The sequence below is a fragment of the Athene noctua genome, chromosome 14 (genome assembly GCF_965140245.1).
Source record: "Athene noctua chromosome 14, bAthNoc1.hap1.1, whole genome shotgun sequence".
In the NCBI taxonomy this organism is placed as follows: Eukaryota; Metazoa; Chordata; class Aves; order Strigiformes; family Strigidae; genus Athene; species Athene noctua.
This window is the reverse complement of record NC_134050.1, coordinates 4,284,904-4,311,161: the sequence shown is the minus strand read 5'-3', so window position 1 is coordinate 4,311,161 and position 26,258 is coordinate 4,284,904. Positions and strand designations below refer to the sequence as shown.

General features: G+C 37.0%; 2 protein-coding genes across 2 annotated transcripts in view; one reads left to right on the top strand and one right to left on the bottom strand.

Annotated features, from left to right (window-relative positions):
* DNAJC24 (DnaJ heat shock protein family (Hsp40) member C24) overlaps positions 1-1,227 on the top strand; it is a 34,099-nt gene extending 32,872 nt beyond the window's left edge. Inside the window, exon 5 of the mRNA XM_074917796.1 lies at positions 138-1,227. Within this exon, the coding sequence (XP_074773897.1) occupies positions 138-262 (125 nt within the window). The 3' untranslated portion in view covers positions 263-1,227. The remainder of the gene's footprint in view (positions 1-137) is intronic.
* A 125-nt stretch (positions 1,228-1,352) lies between these two features.
* The window catches only part of IMMP1L (inner mitochondrial membrane peptidase subunit 1), a 35,999-nt gene continuing 11,093 nt past the window's right edge, over positions 1,353-26,258 (bottom strand). The window contains exons 2-6 of the mRNA XM_074917795.1: positions 20,529-20,666; positions 19,636-19,724; positions 18,594-18,720; positions 6,229-6,339; positions 1,353-1,517 (exon numbers count right to left, since the gene is read on the bottom strand). Of these exons, the coding sequence (XP_074773896.1) occupies positions 1,449-1,517; positions 6,229-6,339; positions 18,594-18,720; positions 19,636-19,724; positions 20,529-20,633 (501 nt within the window). The 5' untranslated portion in view covers positions 20,634-20,666 and the 3' untranslated portion in view covers positions 1,353-1,448. The remainder of the gene's footprint in view (positions 1,518-6,228; positions 6,340-18,593; positions 18,721-19,635; positions 19,725-20,528; positions 20,667-26,258) is intronic.

Below are 26,258 nucleotides of genomic sequence, written 5' to 3'. Positions count from 1 at the left end.
GCTAGCACAGGTACTGATTGTTACAATCCAGTAGTGGGAGGTCATTTGTTACTAAGAGCAGCTTTGTGAAGAAAATCTAGAATAAATTCTTGATTCTTCTCAAGCATTAAAGGCTTTTCTGTTTTCTCTTTTGGCAGATGAACAATGTTATACTCTCTCATGTCGATGTGGTGGGATTTACACTGTCTGCAAGAGCGAAATCAAAGACATATCTTTGGTTTGTTGTGACACATGTTCACTTGTTATCGAGATCCTTCAATGATTGTTTCAATCAAGCACATTAAGAATTACAAACTTTTTAAAAGACTGGACAAATGGAGGACAGCATCTGCTAAAGAAATGTATGTTAAAGAAAAGGAGGGCACTACAAGAACAAGTTCAATCAGGCTTAAGAAAGGAAAGTGTGTCCACCATTTCCTAACATAGTGCTGCAGACATGAAGCTGCTTTTTTTTTTGACTTCTACAGCTGAAGAGCTAGTTATTTAAAAACTCCAGAACAGAACACAAAGTTCTATACAACTGGAATATATCTCATACTCTAAATGACATTTCTTTCCCAGCAAACAACAGAGTAGCTTTCAATCTCAGTGTATATCAACTATACCTTGGGCCCTACTTCTTAGGTTAAATCCTTCTAACAGCTCAGATGACAAAATTTAATCAGAAGGTATACATGTGAGAATGCTTTGAAGATAATGAAGAATAAGGTGCATTACTGGGGAACAGGAACATTTTCTGTTTCTATGCTAAATACTTCATTAAATCCTCGCAAGGACTTAAGCCCTGGAAAGGGGTGGCAGGGACTGGCAGATCTAACAGGCTGGTTTGTCAGTACTGAGTAGCAGGTAGCTGTAACAGTGCATCTCCATTTCAGCTTGGAGCAGGAGCACGTTTAGAACTGACTCCGTCCATCCTGTGAACAAATGCAGTCTTCATTCCTTGGATGAAAACTAACCAGGAAGCTGTGCTCTGACACCTACAGGGCATACACACCACCAGGCCAAACGGGAGCCCCTGTAAGGAAAACCCAACAAAACACATGTGACCAGCAGATCCGGAACCCCACTGTTGGTGTTTTCAGTTCCAATCCTAGCATGCCCCCCTACCTGCTAATGCAGGCATAGCCTATGTGTGGCTCTGGATGTGACAATGTCATAGTGCACTGTGCCTTTTTCATCCCTTGTTAACAGTCAGTGCTGACCTCGGCTGCTTGTGAAAACCAAAACTTTCTAATAAATCCGAGCACTTACTGTGAATAGCCAGAGGAAACTGAATAAGAGATACAGCATTTTGATGACAGCAGTATATCATTCCCACTCTCAAGTTAGATATAATCTCAGAAAGAGACATCTTTGTCAAGTAATACTTGGGTTTATTCTAAACAAAAATAGTTCCATTGATCTTAGTAGAAAATATTATGAAAGTTGGCAATAGTCACTTAAATCTTTTAATCATCAAGAAATCTATGGCCATTGGGGCTTGCACGTAGAAATCCAAAGTCATTCAGAGGCCATATCTGTAAAATAAAATAGTTACAAGAGATTTTAACCACAACTCAAAGTTCGGTATTTTCATTCATTATTGCTGTAATTGTTTCATAAACGGCGTAATTTTTTTAGCTCTTTGGCTGACACCATATATAAACTTCTCTCACCTGTGTGATTCTTTTACTAGGAGTAATAAATACTATATATCAGGAGGAATCCATCATAGTGGCTGGAGAAAACACTAATTTATACACAGCACGCTTTGCTATGGAGAGCCTCACAAATGACATTTTTTTTCAGCCTTGGAAATAAATACATTCCTAGAAAATATCTTTCAAATTCAAAGTTTTCTAGCTTGTAAACCTCTTAAAAGACAAAGTACATATTTTTGATCCATCTAGGAGAAGAAAGAATACCACGGCCATTACTTCCTAGGGAAGGTAGTTCTGTGAGGTGTACATTTGTATTTTCAAGATGTGCATTTGAACTGCAAACACTAAAAACTGGAAAAAATTTCCATAGGCTTATAGGTAAGTTTATAGAATGTTGATAGTTATAAAGAGGTAGAGTGCCTGCCCCTGTCAGGGGCTCTCAACCAAGGGGCTGCTCTGAGAAGGGGACTACTACAAAGGAGCACAAATCATGACCAAGTACAAGCACAAGTGTCAGGAATGATGCTCACTAGGAAGAAAAAAAACTTTCCAGAAATTAGCTGTTCATACAACTGAATGCTCCCAGGAGTACTTTCCTCTCAACATTCACTAATTACATGTAGGCTGGTCTTGGATGGAAAAAAAATAGGGAATCAAGGACATTCGTTTACACTTTGTCCTTTGCCTCCCTGTGTCTTTCAAAGATGGCACGAGGGGATCAGTGGGAAGAAGGGAAAGAGATGATGCTGAAGAAGGAATGCCCTCTGTGGCTCTAATCCCATAAAAATCTCACAGCCCCCGCTCAAGATGAAGCAACTTAAGACAGAGAAAGATGACGCACTACCTTGTTTCAAAAGCATCTGTCAGTACAATGTTGATCGTGCTCATTTTCCTTAGAATTTGATCTTAAGGAAGGTATCATCACCTTCCTGGAACAGCAACTTTTAAACTGAGTTCATGGCACAGCCACAGCACAGAAGGAGCCTTTGCTGCTTTCTGGGTGGAGTGAAAAAAGTAATTTTCTTAGTTTAAAAAAGGAAGCACAGTGCCAAGGTTTGACATTTCAATCCCATTACTTGTCCCCAGTGCTAAAGACAATGACAGAAGAGGCGGAGGCAGTCAAGGATGGGTGTAGCAAGACGTAACATCAATTTACCACCAGACTGGGACCGTGTACTGCTCGAGGCTCCCTAGAGTTGCCTCTGTCTTGCCCCTTGCAGCGCTGTGCTAAATTGCCATCAGCTGGGTTGTGCCTGGCCCTGGCAAAGACAGAGGGATAAGTCATCTCAGGACCTTAAATTCTGTGGCTCTGAAAAAGGCTCAAAGCTCTCCTGTGCAAGTATCTTAGACAATACATGTCTTCTTTGGTGTGTGCAGTTAGGGAAGAGCACGAGGAACATCTGCTGATACACAGAGGTAACGCATTGGCTCTACGTGCATGTTAGCCAGTGAGCTATTTTATATAGAGAGATACGAACCAACAACAGAAGGATAGTTGTAGTCCTAGTTAGAAGCAAAGCTACGGAATTCAAGGCTTTCCAGAGGGCCTCTGCTGGCTGCAGGCTGGGTGTCAAGTCTTTGTTGGGCCTCAAAGGCAAATAGGAGCAAAAGGGAATAGGAATGTCCCATATTACAAATCTAAGATGATCTGAGTAAAGGCCCAGAGAAGGAAGTTACTTAGGCCATCATTCACTTTGGCACAAATCTCATTTCAGGCAACTCAAATCACACGCATTGCAACTTGACTTTCAGTGAAAAGAATCAAATTTAAGTATTTTGACAATTTAGTTTCAAATTTACCACAGTAATTTTAGTGGTAGAGTTAGAATGAAAATTATATTCTATCTAATCTGCATGCATAAGTGAACATGAGAAACAATACTCATGGTTGGAAGGGAGATGGAACAAGCTTTCTCTGTGAAACAAAGATGCCACTGTATATAGTAAATCCCATGTTTTTTAAAGTTATGACAGAAGTTGACTGTGACTTGTTCATTCAAACTGGCTAGTCCAATTAGTAGCTATTTCCCCTTGCCTGCTTTGGTTTGGTCACGAATTGATCTGATGGATGGGGGATAAATAGGGTGAAGTAGCTCTTCTGAAGGTACACTACAGGTCTGTGTTTGACGTGGAGCCTAAGTCCAGGAAAGGCACGGGATAGCCTACCTAGGACAGGATGAAGCATGAGTTCTGTCAAAGTGGGAGTCCCCAGGCTTTTACTGAATTTGCAGCTACTTTGATTTCAGTGGCCTTTTTATGGAATGAACTTGTCTCTCAGAGTGGCCGTTGATACAGTGGCAGGGAGAAAAAGGAGCAAACATAATGAAGTATTATTATTTCTGTATGAGTTAAAAAATGGTGCACGAACACTGAGAATCTTAGGTCTAACCTTCACAGGTAAGCTACAGAGAAAATTAATATTTATGTTTTGCCAAGAATAGGTTGCCTAAACAAACTTGGTACAAGCACGCTCTCTTCTGTGGAAATCCATTACTTCCAAATTAGATTTGGTTTTCTGCATCCGTTACTAAAACTGTTAACAGCATTCAAAGGCATTATTACATCTGTTTCTCTAAAATCCACTTTAAGATAAAGCAACATAAGCTTCTACTCTCAAGGCAGTAAAAGATTTTGCATGAAAGAGAAGCCAAATCTCTAGCACACTACATTAAAAAGCATACATAGGTTTCTTGGCCAGTGGTCTACTAATTAGCTGCCACCATGTGGACTTGCTGTATTCTGCTGTTCTTCACTGTAATGCTCAACAGCAGCAAATAATAGCAAGATCACTGTATTCTAATGTGAATTACCATAAACAACCCAAACTATAAACTCTTATTTCAAGAATAAACTCAATTTAGGCACCGTATACTTAATTCTCATTAAAACGTTAATAATCACTACTCTATGCACCATTATAAAACAACTGCTATAAAGCTTGGTTAATTATTTTGATTAAGTATCAAGTGATTGCATACTATCTTTTTAAACAGACAGTATTCTGGAGTCCTAAGCTGCTTCTTCAATGTGTAATATCTGTGTGTAAGTTCCATTCATTTTAGAGTTTACTGCTTGCTAAATTTAAGGTTCAGTCCTGTTAGTCACTTCATTAAAGTCTCTCAAACATCCTCCTTATTGGGAGTGCAAGCTGGACACAAATTTATTGCTGTGAAGAGATACTGTGAATAATTATGGCTGTCCACATTCATAGGTTCTTAATATATACATTATTTGCTAACAGTTCCTTTAAAGTAATAAACAGCAGTTTTTCTGTACTAGTATCAGTTGGACAAAGGGGTTTTTTTAATCAGATTATTAATACTGCATTCTTATAAAGAGGGCTGTCAGCATATTAGCATCATTTGTATTTTAGCAGTTAATAACCTAAGCTAAAACTTGGGTCATAAAAGTAGCCCTGTTTAGAATCAGCATTTTTTCCTCTGGTGTACATGGTAAGGCAAACAATACAGAGGAGGAACCAAGGGCACTGAACAAACACTAGGGAAGAACTCAAAGCAAATGCGTTCCAGAAAGAACAGGGGTCAGACAAAACTTGGTGGCGGGGCTGACAGGGGACATGTTATTTGAGGTTTCGTAAACAATTAGTGATTATGGTCAATAGCTACAAAGTTTTTTTGAAAAAACCTGTAAATTAAGTATATAAAACTTTGTTAAACAAAGTGGAAAGATCTAATCTTTCCTGTGCATGTAATACAGCTGTGCTAAATTATGTTTTTGTGGATGTGCTGCAATATATGAAGAACAGTTTTCAAAGCCTTTTGTTCCTGTTCTGAATAGCACCATTTTAAATCTAGCTTTCTAAGAGCTGGTGCATAAATCTATAATACATACTCCTTGTGTCTTAAACTTTTTACAGAGAGGAAATGGTGTTAGTTTCTTCTTTTTGGTAAATGAGTAAATAATGCAAGTAATATGAAAAAGTAATTTAGTGTGAAATAAAGCTGTAGGATTGTTGAAACAGAAGGAGAAGGAACCATGGAGGTTTATACAATACAGTATTAATTCAAAGCATTTTCTGAAAATAAAAATGTGGCAGACAATTAGGGTGGCACAGATTTGACTTTACTGTTAAGGCTTTATCACAGACTTAGTTAAGCAAGGCAGTCTACATGTCTAAAGTATGTATGCAAGTCCTAGAAAGATAATGGTTTTTTCCATTTTGGTTTCTGAACTGTGGAACTACATTTCTCAAATTACAACAGTGAAATATGGAGCTGCCCTCTTCTACCATTTTGCAGAGGCAAGAATCAAATCAAGGATGGAATGTATATCCATGCAGTAGAGTGTGTGTGTATGTTTGTGTTTTTATCAGGTTTGGATTTGCTTGCAAAATAATTCATTCAGCTTTCAGAAGCAGTGATTGCTCAAAGAGTGCTGCTCAAAAAACAAGTCCTCCTTCAAAAAAAACCCCACTGATGTTGAATTATCCTTCTACAGCAAGTGGCTGGTGGGTTCAAACTTTCCTTTACATTTGCTTTGACCAAACAGTTAAGGAGGCAAGTTTTAATACCCAACACCCAGGCATTAAAAATGTATTAATGCAACTATTTTTAGATACTATAAATACCTTAAAACAAATGCGTCCTCTTATCAGGCCATAAGGAACAGGTCCATAGCACCTGGAATCTGTAGAATTCCTGAGATTATCACCTTCTAACCAAACATGTCCTTTAGGCACCTATGATTAAGCAAGAGTGAAATGTAAAAAGAAAGTAGAATAGAATGGTATTAAGCACAGTTTGCCTTACAATAGATTTTCTGATTTCTGTGTTTGGTATTTCAATACTGTATAATGAACTAATTTTTTACTGAATCTAGTAAGACACAGTGCCAGATCTGGAGGGATGAGGAGGAGTGCTCCAAAGTATCTGTTCTATCATGTGCTCAAAAACCAATGGTTTGCAACAAAAAATCCAAAATGAAGATGTAAGAGGTTAGAGCAATGTGACAGGGTCATTAATTTAATAGACTTCAAAAGAGGTCATTAGGATGTTGACTGAAAATCTGCCCTCCTGTCGCAGTAACAGCATGAACAGGGCAGCCACACACTCATCAACATCCTGGGGCCAGCACCAAGGCTAGACCTGTTAGTAGATTCATGATGAACTAACTGGTAATTGATTGTGACATCAATTATGAATAATCTCATCATTTTATCAGAGTAGGCTTGTCAAAGTTCTAATTAAGATCACAGTTCATTCTATGTGCAGGCAGAATCCACAACACATTATATTGCAATAATGATGATCACAAAACAGCAAATCCCTTTTTATAATTTGAAAATTAATGATGGTGACCTTATACTATACGACAAAGACCTTTCATTGCCTATATATATTATGCATTGACTATATTACATACCATAGATTCATGGCATTCACTGACTCATTGACAAAATGAGAAATAGCAACATCGCTGTATTAGTTACCTAAACAAGAGTATAAAACTTTAATCTATAAAAAAGTTGCTACTGTAAGTCTTAAACCAAGATTTCTGCTTGGAGTATACAACACTATTTTGATATGTTTTTTTAAAAAACCATTTCAGGTACATATAACCTCTTACAGGTTACCAAACAAAATACTTAATAATTATTTTTCTAACCAGTTTTTGTTTCTAAAATTCTAAACCATGCTGCAAATTTAAAAGTAGCAACATATTTTCAATCTCGATAATATTTAAATGTGGACTTTAAGTTAACATACAGTTTTCCAAAACTAAATATATACTTGAAACATTACTATGCCCAGTTCAGAGAAAAAATGGGGAAAAAATTAAAAAAAAATAATCTTCAAATGAAACTCAGACTTTGAGCAATATAAACATTGATGTTTTAGAAACAAGCCACATGGACTCATAAGTACAATAGTCTACATGTACAGAACTCAAGGATAACAGACTAAACAAAATAAAATACCACTCTGGTAGCAAAGTTGGATGTAAACCATTAAGAACAAAACCAGGTCCCCAAGATAAACATTTGAGGAAAATGCAGTTGAAGTGTAATTGTTAGTACTTACAGGTATCTGGCCAGGTAACACTTAGAGGGAACCCTGTCTTTAAATATCCTTTTAGGCTCTTGCTTAGTCATGCTCCTGCCTGCCTGTTACCAGGCTGGGATCTGAGGACAGCACCCTACCTGAGGGTCCCTTTGTGGAGCTGTGGCAAATGTATAAGCTATGGATTAAGAACCAATAGTTTGTCTCAAGTTGACAGTGGCAAAAAGAGATAATCATCACGGAAAGCATGTGAGCCTGCCCATCTTCTCCCAGCTACCCCCCTGTCCCTCTCTGGCGTCCAGGATTGCAGAATGGTTTGGATAGGGGCTTGAGGCATGTCAGAGGGCACACATCCCTGCCTCATTTTAAGGTCTACATGTGGAGGTGTAGACCAGCAATGTGTCTGAATCCTTCTGAAACCTACTGATGCTGTCTCCTTACACAATCCCCTGGATAACGGAGCACCGCCTTGTTGGTTTTCAGCTGATCTGCCAGTTCTGTCAAAGTCCTCTACTTCGTGTTCTCCCAGTCCTTCATTGCAGGAATTCCATATCCACCTTGTCTGCCACCTTTGTTGTTTTGTACGCTTATCAGATCGCTGGCACGTGCATGGAAGAGCTTTCTCACGGAAGGCCAGTTGGTTTCAGCTAGATGACTTTGGCCCTCCTCCTACCCAAGCGGCTTTGCAAACAAAATAACCAACCAGAAGACAATTTAAAATAAATATTTTTTTTTTTTAAATATTCATAGTCAAATGACCCTTGTAGAATATACATCTCATCACACAGGGACATGTTTTTGATAGGTCTCTGTTTGAGAACGTACTGACATTCCTATCTTCCTGAAAAATTCCGGGGCATACAGCCTATCTACAATGTCCAGCAGCAATTGTTAGGTTAGTTGGCTATCCATCTCCACTTATTTGCAGTGTACCCACCTAAAACATTCACTGTGTCTATAGTCATACATGAGTTTGTTTTTCAGGTGCACATTACAACGCAAAGCAGTGTTCTGACCTTCCTGATGCAAACTCTCCAGCATCTACCAGAATTACAAATCTACATCAAACTACTGTCATTTTGAAGAACTATCTCAGCAATATGCAAAAAGGAGAAGCATGAATTACTATGAAAGGAAGATTTTTTTAAAATAGAAATAAAAAAGCAAATTCACATTCACATTTCTGAAAAAGTGTCACTCCCTGCAGTGTGCTACTGTTTCACACACTGGACACTGCCACCTCCCTTCTGCTTTACTGGTTCCCATGCTTTCTTGCTTTCCTCAATACACAGGCAGAGTGTGAAGCTCACCTGTTCCCATGTGAAATAAGGACCTACTCATAACACAGGTATATCCAAACACTTCTAGGCTTTTCCATCTTTCTTCTATGCTCCAGAAGTATAAAAAATAAAGTGCTTTTGCCAACTGTGCCATATCACTACTTCCAATACTACTAATAATTACATGTCTAGACAAGATGTTCATCGTTTGCATTCCAGGTAACATCTGCAATAAAGTATTTTCCTTTATCCTGGAATTCACCATTTATGTTGAGTTTCGTAGTTCTCCATGGAAGGTATGACAGGACCCTATACCTCAATATCTGTTGTTAAGAGTACTGCCACAATGTATGATTCAGCTAGAGATAATACAGTATAATGCCTGCGTATGGTGCCTGGCCATCATCTAGGCACTTCACTACAACCTAGAATTAAGCAAGAAAAAAGTCACATGAATTACACGAAAATGTAAAACCAAATACTAGTGACAGGCCGTAACAATTTTAAAAAACTATTTATATCCTTTTGAAATAAAGGCTAAAGCCAGAATCCTTCAAGGGTTTATGCCAAGTTATGTCTAGACCACATCACTCATTTCAGTGGGATTGCCCACAATGAATAAAGTTAACTTTGAGTATCAACCTTTGCAGAATCAGGACCCAATCTGAAATGCCTCAAAGCTATGCAAGCACAGTAGCTAGGAATAAAATAAAATTCGTCACCAAAGAAAAAAAAAAACTATTGAAAACTTCTGTTTGTAGTAAGAATACATTAATTACACACCAGTAGGCTGCTACTGCCAGAAAACCCAAGACAACAGGGGAAAGCCACTTGCTTGACAATTCACAATGTTGCATTTTGGTATCTAGAGGCCATGGACCATGAACCTCTCAGACAAAATTACCTGTATCTAAGAAGTACAACTGAAGTCAGAGTTACCATTACTACACAAAGGTTGTGACTTTGTGTAGTAAAAAATACTGATGAGAGTGCCAAAAGCATTTAACTTAGGATGGGCAGCATTTCAGTTCTCCCTTACACACATAGGCCAGAATTAAAATGTGAAAGACTCGCAAGGCCAACAACTGAATTTTCACATAACTTAACGAGTGGGTCCCATGCAAACCCAGCAATTCCACAGCAGTGCAGGTCCATGGGAAAACACGCTGCGTCTGATCCTCTGCAGACTCTCTGCCTCAGCAGCCCTTGTGCCTCTGGTTTTGTGCAGATTATCTGAGGATTTATTTCCAAGGAACAGCAGTTCTCAGGCAGAACCAGTTATGTGAGGTGCAGCTTATATGCATGAGAATACAGGACACTGATCAGACGTGACTCTTCCCCCTTCTCCCTTCCAAGGCTTGGAGGGGCTCTAGTACAGGAGCAGATAGACCAGAAGAGCAAGATTATCATTTACAACAGCTGAGCTTGTAGCAGTAGCTTATTCTGTTTCAGCTCATAAATAAGCATCTTTCACTCTGACAAACTGGCTAAATTTGCAGGGCTGTTATTTACTTAGTGGTAAAGTAGCAAAACTGAAGTATAGGTCAGGTACTTGATGCATACTTACTGGCATAAAACATTGACTTACATAAATGGCAGGGCTGGGGGGGAAAAAAATCAACAAAGAATTATTCTTCTGGTCTTTTTACATGACACCAAACTTTGTTCCCTGACTAATCTCAGTAACTTCAAAACCAAGACATAAGATGCCTGTGCTGCATTAATAGGTATAGTAGAAAACTAATACACTGCAAATAAAATTAACAGATTAAATGATCTGCCTCAAAAATACCTCCAAACCCAACGAAATTAAAATAGGCTTTTGTGGTTTGGGTTGGGTTTTTTTGTTTTGGTGGGGTTTTTTTTGGTTTGTGATTTTGGGGGGGGTGTGAGGTACTAAAGATGGAGAAATAGGGATTTTTAATACACAAGTGGAGAATTATAAACAATCTGTTGCAATCTCTCCTTTTGGACAAGCAGTCTGTGTTTGTCAAAGGACATCAGCATGTACAATCAGCTGGGAGTAGATGAAGTTTGAACTTTCGTAAGGTCACAGGTATTCACATCACCTCCAGCAATATCAAAGTTTCAAACTTAAGAAGAACTTTAAACCATTCCCATCTTTTCTTTTCAGTTCAGAGGCTTCCTTCTTGAGCTATGATAAGAACTAATCTCAGTGCTGGACAAAAGAATAAAGTCTGCAAGTTCTCATCTATCCCTACTAAGGTCTATTTAAGTGCCTCCTACTTTGGTACAAGCAACAAATGTAATTGCTTCATGGCCTGCGGGTGTTCATTTAACAAAAGAAGCTTTTGTGAATAAACCACAGGTGTTACCTTTCTTGATTAAAGTGAAATATGATGAAAGAATCTACAATATCAAATGACAAATTTACTAAATACTGGTTAAATTGCCTTATTTAAGTAAATTGCATCTAGTTAGGATAAAATATACACCATAGAAATGCAGGAGTTTCTATACACTCTATACTTTAAGTCTCACATAACTAGTCCTTAATCCTTTATTTATTAATTCAGAACCAAGAGTGAATAATGCTCAACAGATACTCTTTTTTTAATGATCCAGTTGCTCTAGACACCACTTCTGTAGGCTTTATCATAAATATTGTTCATATTAAGGTTGTCATCTATATAAAACCCAACAATGTTAATTAGCTCAATATTTTCAAAATCAGCATAAGCATTTACCTTTCCTTTTTTGTACTAGAAAAAGACATGAAATGGTTATAGCCACACTGGAACTTCAACTGTGTAGCAGATCTTAAATCGACATCTTCTAAGTATCACTGAAAGGCTGAATTACCTGGAATTAATACTTCTTCAAAGAATGTAACAGAATGAATTTACCTTAAATTCGTAGGTACTTCCAAACAGTTCAGCATTCTCCTTTTACTTACTGAACAGCTTAAGCTGCTTGTGGATTAGACATAGGCCTAGTTTGTTTAAATACACATATTAAAAAGAATATATCGACCTTGGTCGAGATTATTATGAGAAAAGATGACAATGAAGGTTTTTATACAGAAATTAAATTCACTGTGATGAAATATTTATATTACTAATTCATTCCCTAATAAAGCATTTGGTTGTTTTAATAGAAATTTTATAAAAATATGAAGACTTTAAGTTTTGAAATTTATTATTAACCAATATTAAAATCACATAGCCTTCAATGGTAGCAATATTAACTCATATACAAGAAGGAAACCAAGGTATATTAACTTAGACTGGAATTTGTAAGGCATTTTTCTCTGTCATGCAAGCACACCCGTTGAGCATTGTTCTTTAATAAAAATTTGGGGAAGCTGTTACAGTAATCTGTCAAAGCATTCTTTATAGTTATTTGAATGTTTGTTTTTTAACCACTGTTGCTCCTTCTAAACTTTGTGTAATGCACAGATAACTACTGCTGTTCCTGACCTTGCTTACTTGGAACTTCAAAGGTTTGCTCACTGCACTCACTGCTCTGTGGGAAAGGTCACAGAATTTTCACATCAGAAATATCTGTGGCAGTCACATGATGAACAGATACGCTTTCTTTTGGCTCTTGCAAAAATTTCTAATGGTGTCAACTGATAATTCAAACACATGCATGTGTTGTTTACTTCTATAAAGAGTCTCATTTGATATTCAGATCTAGAGCACATTGTTAAATGCTGATATGAATCAGCATGGAAAGCTGTATCACCAGTTTTAAAAATATCTAGCTGCAACCCTAAATTTGAATTATTAGCCATCACTGCTTTTCTAAATAAAATTGAAATTAATAGAATAAAAAAATAAGCAAATATTACTGTGATGAAGAATAACGTGCAGGTTTTGCACAGACTTTTTACAACCTCTCTCTTTGCATTAAAACAGTGGTTCTCTTCTGAAAACAAAGACACATTGCTTTAAATAGTGAAAAATTATCTAATGTTTTTAATATACTAGTTTTGAAATTTTCATATTTACAGATGTTCATAGGCCAAAACTGTCAAAAACAAATTTCCCACCCACATCTAGGAACTCCTGAAAAAAAATCAGAGTATCATGGAATCACAGAATGGTTTGGGCTGGAAGGGACCTTAAAGACCATCTAGTCCCAACCCCCCTGCCCCGGGCAGGGCCACCTTCCACCAGCCCAGGTTGCCCAAAGCCCCGTCCAACCTGGCCTTGAACCCTTCCAGGGAGGGGGCAGCCACAGCTTCTCTGGGCAACCTGTGCCAGGGCCTCACCACCCTCACAGGGGAGAATTTCTTCTAATCTAAATCTACCCTCTTTTAGTTTAAAACCGTTACCCCTCATCCTATCCCTACACTCCCTGATGAGGATAAGCTACAGTGAACAGTGCCAGTGCTGTTGGGTCAAGTCATGCCACTTGTATGATCTTGAAGTATCAAAACCAAAACTGCAAGGGTCAAAAGACCAATACACATGGAGCAGAAGAAACCCTGGAAATGCCGGGAAGTAGACTGATAAAATTATTTGTGTTTCTTTTCCCTTGAATAATTTAGTTTTGACAAATCAGAATTTTGATCTAGAATTACTTACCAGAAAATTCAAGATTAGCTCTAGTCATGAGCTCTATGTCCTGGGATATAGGGGGATCTGCAAACTGAACAAATCTGCAAACTAAATACACCAAACCAGTTCTCCTTTCCCACCAGACATTTAGCACACCTGCTGCTTGAAATTATGGCATGACTTTCTCTCAAGTCTCTAGAACACTAGAACTAAGGAGAAGAAGAGAGATGAAGATAATTCCTTTCTCCTGAGGGCCAACTATTAAAACTTAGATTACTGGAATACTGAACCATGAGTGTAAACTAGCTATTAAGATACTAAGAAAAAAGGAAAAAGAACTAACCTTTTGAGAACTTCATTTTTAATTGCTATTTAGGATATTTTAGAGAGACTATCCAATGGTATCGAGCACTCTGAAATATCAAACTGCTTCTCAGTATTTCATGTTGTGCATCCAAAATCTGTAGTACTGTCTAGTAAGATTAAGAATTTGTGTTGTTTGCATTAACATTACGTTATTCTGAGTACCCACCTAATATTCTTACTGCATTTGACAAGGACTGTTTAAGAGTTAATAGTGCTGTGTAAGACCACTTCTCTGATCCGCAAACACAGTAAGATGCATTATCTTGGGAATTATGTTAGCTGTAGAGTTAACCACAGGATGAAGAGATGCCATCTCCGCAATGAACCTCATTTTAGCACAAGGTAAACATACTTCCCCCCACATCAGCTAGTCTCACAGCATTAGTGGTGTGTTGTGATTGATTACCAGCAGAGTGTTGCTGAGATATGGATTTGTATCTCAGCTTTTTATCACTATGACTTGCAAAAGGCAGTTCCTTATTTACAGACTCTAGCTGTATTAAGTGACATTATTAGGTACTACTTTTGTTTAAGTGACACAAAGGCTTAGCATATTGGTGGTTTATGACATACAAGCTGTTTTAATCTGATGACTTACCCCTCACTTTTTCAATTTGTAAATAGGAACTGCAGCACAAGAACATATGGTACTAAAGAAATTAAAGCTAAAGTAAATGGCATTAAAACAAACTCAAATATAACAATAGGATGCTCAATCTGAATTATAAACCTGGATCTGTATTAAGACTTTTTAAAACAGGAAGTAAAAAACTAAATATGAAAATTAACCTTTTAGGTGGTTTTTTTTAAAGGTCATTCCAGGGGTTTACTGTGATTGAGTAATTTCCTTATTAACCCTCATTACTTAGGTTCTATAGTTAAATGAATAAAGCAATATTTTTTAATAATTGAAACTAGGTAGGAATACATTACAAAAAATTAGTTCTTTACCTTTTTAACTTTTGGGTTCATACCACATTGCTTTTGATACAGTAAAAATGTGTTATGCATTCTTAAATGTTTATCACGGTAAATGCACTTGTTTAGATCTATAAACACCATCACTGAGCAAAAAAACAAAAAAAAAAAGAGTCCAGCAAAACTGCCAGCCTAATGCTTATAGTCAATACCAAGTATCAACAAAAGGGCAATGAAAAGAAAAATTAAATTTTCCTAACTTTTTAATACTATAGCAGCTTCCTCAAAAAAGGAATTTCGCTATACTTTTCATGTAAACAGGAAGATTTCCCTCATTATTACTCTGCAGATAAGATCCAACCTCTAGCATATGAAGCATCATATACCACAAAGGGTCCAAAGTAAAGACATTCCTTAGGTACTTAAATTTTAATTTAAGGAGGTGCTTAATTTATACCAATCAATTTGGTATGTGGGATTAGTTCCATCATCTTGTAATCCGACAATGACTCCATCAAAGAGAGGGTTTTGGTACAGCTTTACACTTAAGTGTACTCTGACAAAAATGATTTTTCTCATATGATGCATTACTTCAACTAAGTATAGCAGCAAAAGTATTTTTATACCACTATAAAGGTTTTCACAACTGCCACTGCTATCATACATTTCTACTCAACTGAAATCTCTCTTTTTGGGACAATGTATTCATTTTTATTTTTCATTTTTATGATAGCTTGGAAAGTTGGTTTGTTGGGGTTTTTTTCTTCTTTTTTAATCTATAGGTATCTGCCTTGGTTGGCTGCAGCAATAAAGTATCTCATCTATGTAATTTTACAGAGAGAAGATTGTAAACAGAGTTCTCTATTCTCCTACCTATAATATAAGCCATCCTGAGAAGTATATTCATGAATGAAACAGGACTGGAAGCAGGATCTCATTTTAGCATTCTCTTAGGCTTCAGAATAAGAATCATGTGTGATGGTGCTTCTAGGCACAAAAATCCCTAACTTAAAATCTGCCAGCACTAACACTGACACAATGCAGACTAAGCACAATTCCTACGAACATGACTACAAGGATTCTCCTTTTGGGGTGACAACAGAAGCAACTGCTTAGAGGTGGTTTCACTCTCAGCACTGCCATTATTCTGACATCTCCAGTTACTGGCTAACTCCTAATACCTAACCATTAGTTGGCCAACACCAGCAAAGAATGAAGCAGAGGTTCAAACTACCTAATTGGTAATATTTCCGTCACCTGAAACTTTATATTTACTGTACTGTAATAAACTTGCAAACATGACTAACTCTTCACTCCCCAAAACAGGAGACAAGTTAGTCAAGGAAAAGTGAGTAGTTCACTGTAATAAAAAAAAACTCTCTGACCTTAGACACTTTGGAGTCACTGGTTTTTTACTGATGTTTAAGTATCTGTTAATTAAGTACTGATATTTAAGTATCACTCAGAGATTTCTCATTTTATAAAAAGCTGTTAGTAGCCTAATATAAACAAGAAAACCCATGACAATGTCTAGGCTTTGCTCACTGAAGGAGTGCCTGCAATTGTACCTTTCTCCAGCAGCTAGACACCCCAGACAGCACTTCTGGTCATTTGGGATCCTAGCCAAGGCCTTTCCTCAGTTTCAGCAATCTTTCTCCTAATACTCAACTCAGGTTAATTCTTCTCAAGGAAGTATCAACCAAACAAAGAGCCAGTTCTCTGTGTATCTGCTGCTTCTATCTGCTTTGAAGAATGTTGTGTCTGAATTAGAAGTGCATTCCCTAAAATAAGGAATCTGTTTAGACAATTCCCTAAACACAGACACGTATCACTTTTTCCCTCCCCAACAAGAAGAATTTACTTAGTGAATAATCTAGTGTAAATTATGAGCACAAAGTGCAGATATCTATGCTGAGAATCTACTCTCCTGTAAAGGAAATATATCTCCTGAACAGGTGGTAAGATCTACCTCTTCAACCACCACTAAAGATAGGAGGAACACAGATTCACACTGACAAATGATAGCATTTCCATTTAGATCATTCCTCCCCCAGATACAAGTTATGATGTAAGAACTAGGAAAGCTTGCATGTCACTCTGCTGTATTTCCACACATTTGCCTTTGCAAAATACATGCACAGGAAAACAGGAAATGGACTCTGCATTCCTCATCCCCTCATCCTCCTTACATTTTGTATTAAACGTGAAGACAGGACACCTAAGGCAGAAATTGTTCTGCTGGATATTCAATTACCTCAGGGTTTCCAGAAAGGCTGACACCCTGGTGAGCACATATCTTTCCTGAATTTCCATTTCAAGACTAAGCCAAGTGAGGAAGATGCTCAGAGAAACTCAGTTTGCATCTTCTGTCAGTGTACACAGCATTCAGGTTTCCATTTCAGATCATTCTGTTCTGGGAAATTTGTATTTCATCTAAATTACTACTCCCATAGGAGCTAGAAAATTTCTTCAACTTGGTAAGAAAGGTATGTTGGAGTTCTGTGGAGTTTTTTTTATTTTTTTCTTTGGTTAAACAGTAACACGATTTGCTTTATGGAAAAACTAAATGTTCAGTCCTCCCCTTCACTATGTCACAGAGAATGAGTTCCCTCTTTCTGTCCATGAGTGGAAACAGAAGCTCCAGTGGTACTGGCACTTAATCAGAAGGTCAGATTAGAGGCAGGAGCCCGAAAGGTCTTGCCTCAACACTGGAGTGGAAGAAACAACAAATTCAATCCCTCAGAATAGGGTATGAATCATATCCTTGTTTTCTGGTCCTAGGTCTTGACTAAATCCAGACACCAAATCTAGACAAGAATTTTGCCATTGATTTTAGTAAGGACAGACTCCACTTCAGCTTAATACCAAAGAAGCAATGGTACCTGAAGGCACGCTGGTGAAGTTGACTCTCTTTAGGGTAGCTAAACTCTTAAAAGATTTATCTATTACAAACTGTAGCTGGCTGCAAGGAATGTGCCATAAAATTCTCCACCTTCACAGTACAGGACTTCAGCTATGGACCAGATACTAATTCTAATTGTGAAGATGAAGAAGATATGAAAAAGCAACAGAATATCTTTCTTTTAAGATTCAAAACACCTGTGCAAAGTCTCCTGTCTCCTCAGCATGCTGAGCACAGGTAATAGTCAAGCAAGCTTTTGGGAAAAAAACCCCTACATTTTTCTGTGATCATGATTTCTGATGATTCTTCCAATGATAGGCTAAAAAGAAGTCGCTGAAAACATTTTGTCATTAATCTTTCCAAACATCTGTTAAGTCTATCTGTGTAAGGACAAGTGAGCACATTAAGAGTATTTTTTTCCTTTTCATCTCATTTTGTTACCTGACTTTTTGGACAAGTTAGGAAAATTACTACTTTTCCAACCATACTCAGAAAAATTAAAATAGTTACACTGAAATAAAGAGATACACTGAAGTATCTTTCTGAAAGCAAAATCCTCAAAGCAGAAACAAAGTTTTCACTTTAAACACTTATTTTTTAAAATACAGAAACAGTTTTGCCTTAAAACCAAGCCCTTGAGTCTGCCATCTGTACTGCACTTTATGCAAAGATTTTTTAGATTATTCTTCCAGGGAAGAAGACCTAAGCAAAGGGCAGAGCAGAAATATCCTCTGCCTACACTTCCTACAGAGACAAAAGACGCCGAGAAAGAGAGCTTACCATAAAGAGTTTACAAATCACATTTTACTGTGCATATACAAGAAGAATAATTTATAATCTTCATCCTTTATGACGATACTCAAATACTGCAAATCCCTTACAGTCTACCAGGCCTACTTAACCAATTATTAATTTACAAAGCAAGAAACTCTAATACTTACATAGCTGTGACTCTTAAGGAAATCTGAAGGGTTGCTTGTGCAGACTTTATCCCCTTCCAAGCCAATTACTCTTTTACAGATATTTGATTTGGGGTCATTTGGGCTTTTCACAATTACAATATCTCCTCTGAGAGGAAAAAAACAGAAACAAAAACAAACAGAAGAACTCTTAAGTAAAAACTGTTTGGCTGAATGTATGTGCATCAATGTGTATACTCCAAAAATATTCATGTATGTTAAAGATACTTCTGAAAATTCTTGCCTACAGTTTTGGTGTTTTCAGTTTTACTCAGGGTATAATTTTAACATACAGTTTTTAAGTACATTTGGAGAGATTGTTATTTAGATCATTTCTGAAACATCTAAGACTACATTTGAATTGGCAATGCTCTGATTAAGTGAATGCCATTTAACTTGATCCTGTTGCTACATAAATATGGAACTGAACAGATTCCGTGGTCCTAAATGCTACTGACCAAATGTTATTCTTCCAATGGAACTTCAGTGTCTAATCTAAGTTTGTAAAACCTTATATTACTTTTGCCTCCTGATTATATACATCAGATGGTACAGTGAAACAGTTCAAAATAAAACGGGTGAGGGTCTTGAGTATCCTGTGTTCTACAACACAAGAATAAAATGACATTTGATAAACAGTACTTACACAATTTGGTCACTTTCCTACAACCTATCTGAGTGCAGCAATACCTAGAGCTTGGTTTTCAAGTACGACGTAACTGCTCAGAGAGGAGATGTTACACTCACAATAGAACTGTTTTAGGAAGAAAAAACATGGGAATTTTTCCGGTTTTTGGACAAACCTGTAAAAGTGTCACGGACTATACCCTAAATTAATTCAGGCAAGTTGTTCAGTGGGCTGTATGTGCTGATTATCTTCCATCAGACACAATGAGAGAAGATTTATGAAAAATTACAGTTTAAAAACAGAAGAATATATGAAAAATAAAGGATGGATAGAATGTGGTTATTAACAAGCTCTGGCAAACAGAATGTAAAATCTTGTCTCGGCAAAGCAGCATACTTTCGAATGCAATAAAAGTGGCGGCTAAGATTCTCCGAAAAGACAATATCAGAATTTTGAATGGTTGGTTCCATTGAAGGTCCAGAACACTGCAAATTAAAAATAAATGAGGAAAAAAAATTACTATTTCCAATTACTTTTATCTAAAGTACATTAACATTCAAATTATTTACTAATACGTTATAAAAGGCATAATGTAAAGAATAACTAAGAATGGGAGATCCTCCAAGAAAAATCCGATACATTTAAAAGGTGAGGACAGCCTCCAGAGCACCTCTAACTGTTACAGCTCCATGTTTGCTCAGGACTGGTCCTGACCCGTGCTAGGTGCTGCAAGCCCCAACAGGTTTATTTCACACCTACTCTGCAGGAAATGATCCGAGGCAGCACTTGAAGCTCTGCCAGCTTACCCCTTTCTTTAGCCTCTGTAAAAGAGAATCATCACAGAAGCTGCACAAGCAGCTCCCAGCCCAACTCCCTGTGTCCAGCAGCAGTATCTGCTAGGTTTAGAACCTGGGGCAGAGAGGAAGGGAGCGTAAAACATCCAGAAATCTGCCCAGAGCTGGAAAGAAGAATATTTCCTCTGGCATTATTAGTGACTCCAGTCTTTCTGGAAGAGTGTGCTCCCTGCAAAATACTTGATCATAGTTTCCCATTCGTTTCAGTGATACCTCTAGCAATAACTTAGCAAAAAATACCAATGCCTAAAGTAGAAATAACGTTCATAAAGGCTAGACCTGCCTCCAAAACAACAGGCATTCACTAAGCATGCTTTGAAAAAGCATTAAGGAAAACGAAGAAAGCTGAAAGATTGGCATTATCGCAGATAATAATTTCAGTATTACAGTTTTATTTTCTTCTAAATGTCATGAAAATGAAAACACAACAATTACCACAACAATTCCTCCAAGGTACTCAAAGGCACAATGCGCTATGCAGCCGTATTGCACAGTATACCCAAGAAATCGCAAGGTTTTTCCTAGGACATCGCGAAGCATGGTACAGTGTTACGTCGCTCAGCTGGTTCCAGTCTACAGTAAAACAGAAGAATATCATTCGTTTGATAACAAACAACCTAATGTTTACAAAACTATCTTTTGTGTCTAACAACTGATGGACAATTTTTTTTAAAAAAAAAAAAAAGTGAATAAAACCAGCAAATAATCAGATATATCTGAGGCAATAAATATAGTTTAAACTCAAATGCCATCAAGAAATTTTTTATTTACTACACAGTCTCTGCTACGTGTACAATCGGTGGACCCCTCTCACCACCTTATTAGTGAGATTCAGTTGAGTGGGAGCTGAAAACAAACACACCTTTGCCAAACTAAAGAAATCAACAGGAGAGAATGGTGTCAGTGCTCCCCACTGACTCGGCTGGGCTTCTTTTAGTCAAGACAGCCAACAGGTTTACCTGCCACGTGTCTAAATACCTCCAATAGTTATGAGAACATCCTCCCCTCCACTAGGTTTGGCTGAATGGAATCTAGAAAGCTGTAATCATTACTTTCAATGCAGGCTTTGACTCCCTGAATGGACCACACATTGTAACTCAGATGCAATTATTTATTCAATAACATTTGATAGAGTTGTTTTAACCACCTGAAGACAGTGCAACTTAAATAATCTTTTTTCTTCAAGCACTAGTATTTAAAACTGAACACAACAGCCAAATAGAGAAGCATCAAACCATCTTAAGTGATCTGAAGATGTTTCCCAACTGAAACTACATTCACAGAAAACCGGAGTAATCAAGTAGTCAACCAAAACTTTAAAAGCAACTTGACAATCAATCAAATGAAAAGAGGCTTGAAGAACTAGACAAAATTAAGGATAATAGAGTCCTGGATGGCTTGCCTAAGACTATACTAGGAAAAGAATACAGTTGTTGATAGGGATTCTGAAGGTTTTGCAGAGTTTCCCTTTGACTAGAGTTCCATTACGAAAATACTTGCACATAAAAATAAGGCATTAGGTTTTTCTGTTCTCAGCTACAGTACAGCGGCATAAGTTCCGCAGCACATAAAACTGTATCTATATCTTCTGTCCCCCTCTCCCAAATATTTAAGTCAAACTGATGATCAGATGCAATTCCTGCAATGCTAATCTAACTCGGATGTTTCCTTACCCTGATTTGGTTTTTATATGTATATATATATATATTTCTCTTAAAAAAGTGAAAAACACACATATACTGAAGTAACTGAAGCAAGTTTTACATTGTGCAAGAAACCTGTCCTCCTTAAACCCAGTATCAGCTTTATCAAGAACTAAAGCCACAGCAAGATTCCCCTCATTTACTAAAATGTGTCAATATAGCTTGCTACACAAATGCAGCAAGTTGAAAATTGCTGTGTACACAATATATCCTACTTGATAATGAACTAAAGACATCCCTTCTATGTTTCATTATGTTTTGCTATTTAAATGCAGGAATTTAAAAGTGCATAGCTTTACTTGCACAGTGTTCTCTAGCAGTTAATGGAAATTTTGCCTGAATACAGTCAAAAGTGGCTTTTGTTCTTTGTGTTTAGTATTTATTTATAAAGAAAAAAAGATGGTCATTCTTGGGGGAAAATGTTCTCTACAAAGCTCATTTCCTTGTTCCAAAATGATGTAGTTTTGCTTTTTGGTTTGTTTGGTTTTTTGGGGGTTTTTTTACATAAAACATCTCTAGAATAAATCCACTTAAACCAATCTGTGATTTATCATCCTTAATCTTAGCTAATGAGTTTCACAGCAATGACCCAGAATACAACAGAAAACAGAAGAGTCTTGAATTGTTTCATTAGCACACGCAGTGCCCAGCACACTGCAGGACACCCTGCAGAAACTGAAACAGCTTTGCTGGAAGCAGAAGGTACTTTCAGCAGAATTTATTCTGGAGAGCCAGAAAAGTGGTTTGCTCTTCTCAACCCGGTACACTATAAAAAAGCTTGGACAAGCTCCTTACTCTCAGAGCCAGAAACGTGTTACAGGTGATAAAAGAAAGATGGAGTGACAGCAGATCGATACGAGTTGCACAACTAGTGTGAATTAATGACCACAACTATCCTTTGAGATAAGGCCACCATCAATATTTCTTAACAGCACCTGCTAGAAGAGTAGTCTCGCATTGCTTCTCAGTTGAGGCAAACAGAAAAACACTGCACAACCATCCTGTATTTCAGATCCATGCTATTCTAAAACATAATATATTACAACAGTATAGAATTCAGGCTCCTGTGGATATTACAGGTTAAAAGGAGTTGTATAAACAATTGTTTATACAATTGTTGACCAGAGTAGGTAGATATTGTTGATTGAACTAAATGGAATGGTAATGGCAGACTCGTTAAGAGAAAGTGTAAGCCTCTCAAGCCAACAGCTATGAGGCTAAACTAAAACTTTTTTATTATGAAGCTACAAACAACTGCTATGTGTCTCTGAAAATCAGTTTCAAACTGATTGCAACCGATTTCTTGTTAGACTCTGGATGACATGTACTTCCCAATAGTTACACTACTCCTCTCCGGTGTCTCTTGAGTAACTCTGAATTAGGAGGGATAAATTTGTAAATTATTCAAGGAAACATGGGGTTCAGAGCGAGCATTACCTACTGCTAGAGCTGTCATGGTAAAAACTAACCATACATATAGAACATGAGTGAAGGTGGTCTCAAATTTTATTTCCAGTTTTCTTAAAATAAATTTTTAACCCCTAAAACATGGATTTCACCAGTCCAAATTTATACATGTGGCACAATTTTTAATGTTTGTTTGGGTTTTTTTAATGCTCAGATTTATCAGATTTTCATGACAATGGTGAAAAATTCTTAGCTCTTATAGAAAGCTTTTTATTACTACTCAAGAAAGTTAATTTCAAGGCATAGATATACACCTAGATTATACAGTTTGAACCCAACAAGACAACTTCAGAGAATTCTGGGGGGTTGTTTTAACATTAAAGATCCATCTTTAGACATCTAATGTTTATTCCACAGATTTAACTACAATCCTGAAGGTTTCCATGTAGTTTTAAGTAACAACTTCTAGTTAACAAGTGAATGGTTGTGATAAGAGTAAACCCAGCCAAAAAAACTCAACAACTCTAGTTGATTAAAAAAACCCACAGAGTATTTATCTTACAATTGTTCTACCTTAAGCATCAGTAAAATAATTGTTTTCTCAGAAAGCTATAAGTACAATTTTCAAATAATGCCATACTGTTGATCACAAGGAGGTAAATAGCTCAACGTTTTTCCACATCACACAACTAATTTTAATACAAAGTGCTGTTGGCAGGCAACTCCACCAGATACAGCATAAGACCATTAAGCACAATAAAACAAATTATTTAAGTCACAGGCCCCTTGAAAACTTAATGGATCTGTTGTATAAACAATCTTAGCACAGAACTAACAGCATAAAATCTGTTGTCATTACTTCCAGGTACTCCCTACTATCATAGAGGTAGTTGAAAATTTTATACTGAAATAAATGTTGGTTTTAAACAGAATATAGGCATTGATTTAAAAAAAAAAAAGGTTAAACATTCATATTTATCATGTAGAATACAATTTGGTTATTTTACAAGAACTGTATGGTTTATCCCCTGCAGCAAATAAAATGCTAAACGTAATTACTATTATCTTCTGTTCCCTTTTCGTTACATAGCCTATGCCTTCAGCATTTGATTTTGTTTGTTTGTTTATAAAATTAATCACAGCTAGCAGGGTGGAAATCACTTTGAGCCTCATGAATGACATCCAAGAGATGGGAAAGGATTAGTTCTCAGTTGCTGCCAGTTATAGCGCCAGGTGGCTTTTTCTGCAGTGAAGGTGTTACCGATAATCCCATTACATTGGTACTAAATCTTGCAGACATCAAAATTATCACCAAGGTTCCTTTTCATCCCATCCTTTCCAAATGACTGGAAGTCGCTTCACCTGAAAGAAGTCAAATCCACATGCAGCTGCTGTTTTAGCAGCCAGCGGACTCCCTGAGAATGCCAATCGTGATCCAATTTCGCTGTGCTGGTGGCCCCCTATTCCCTGTCCAATAATACATCTGTTAAAAAATCCTACAGCTACAAATCAAGTTTAATCCTACCAGGGACCTCATGTTGGTCTTGTCTTCCAAAAAGGCAGCAGGTTTTGCCATCTATCTCTGCTAGTGTCTGGGGAATACTCTTTAAATCCCAGCCCTACTTAGAAGAATAAGCTAAGGATCACAAAACATGACCTCAAAAACCCTGATATGACTATATTCTGACCCAGAGGCATTCATTCTAGGTGAAGATTAGAACTTTGCATAATAAGATTACACAGCAAGTGAATGATATCAAGGGACTATCCATATGCAGCCGCCTGGTTTTCTATAGACAGCCTGTGCTCTGCAATATGCAGTGCAGACGAAACAGAGCTTGGTCTTTCTAGCTGAAATAAAATAGATTCACATAAATTAGTTGGTCATTTCCAGATTCCTAAATCCCCTATTACATCTTTTATTGACAGCTCCTGTGAGGATAGCACAAATGGTATTCTCTTTGTATTCTTTGCTTCTATAACAATCACACTGAGGAAAATGTACATAGGTTGTCTAGAAATTAACATCTTGTTTGCTGTAATCTTGGATTACAATTAACTATGTACATAATAAAATCAGGAAATCAATGAGCAGATTTATCATTTCCAGATAACCAATGGCATTGTGTAAGACAGTTTAACATATGGTGCCAAAATTTTAAATACAGGAAAATTGAAGCCACAGTCAATGGAAGTGTGACTAAATGAATTATTGGACAATTTTTCACTATAATAAAAATTTTCCAGTCACATTTGCTTTATAAGCTTCCTAATTCTGAATTTTCACTGAATATTTAGTGATAGTTTATCAGTTTTTCTTTAGCTAACAAACTTTTCTCCTAACATTCTCTGCTTCTGAACAGACACCTTTCTTCACACAAAGTAATCCCATAACTTGCACCATCTCTTGCCCAAAGAGCTACTCTGAGATTATTGCTTTTTAAAAAAAATTCAAAACGAACAAACAAAAACACTCCTGCACACTGACTAGGCTACTTATAAATATTTATGTTTGAGCTGTTATTCATATTAAACTATTCTTTTAAAGCTTCTGCATGAAATTAATGTTACATGTGCTAGAATAGTGAAGGGTATGTTTATTGGGAAAGATTCTTCCCATATCAGATACCTAATTTAATAAATATAAAATGTTTTAAATATTCTAGTTATAATCTGAGGTTTCAAAACTTCTAATGCAAAACAAGGAACAATTTTCCAAAGGTCCTTCCATGCAGGGGGTCCAGCAGAACTTGATTTGTATTTCTAGCAGTTGGTTTGCTCTAGGAGAAACACTGGATTCAGCCTGGCAAATCTGAAAAAGCTTGGTGATATTCTGGAAGAGATTATTTTTTCAAAGTATCTCTACTAGGCACTGACAGTTCATCTCCAACAAGTGCTCCTTCATCTACTGATCTCAAGCTGACAACGAGCTCAGTCCTGTAAATATCAATTCACATAATGCAATTCTCCCTCTGGTGTTAAACAACTAGAGACTACCTACACAAGAATGAGCAATTTTTCAAAACCGATTACAAGTAGTTCTCACTGGTTCTAT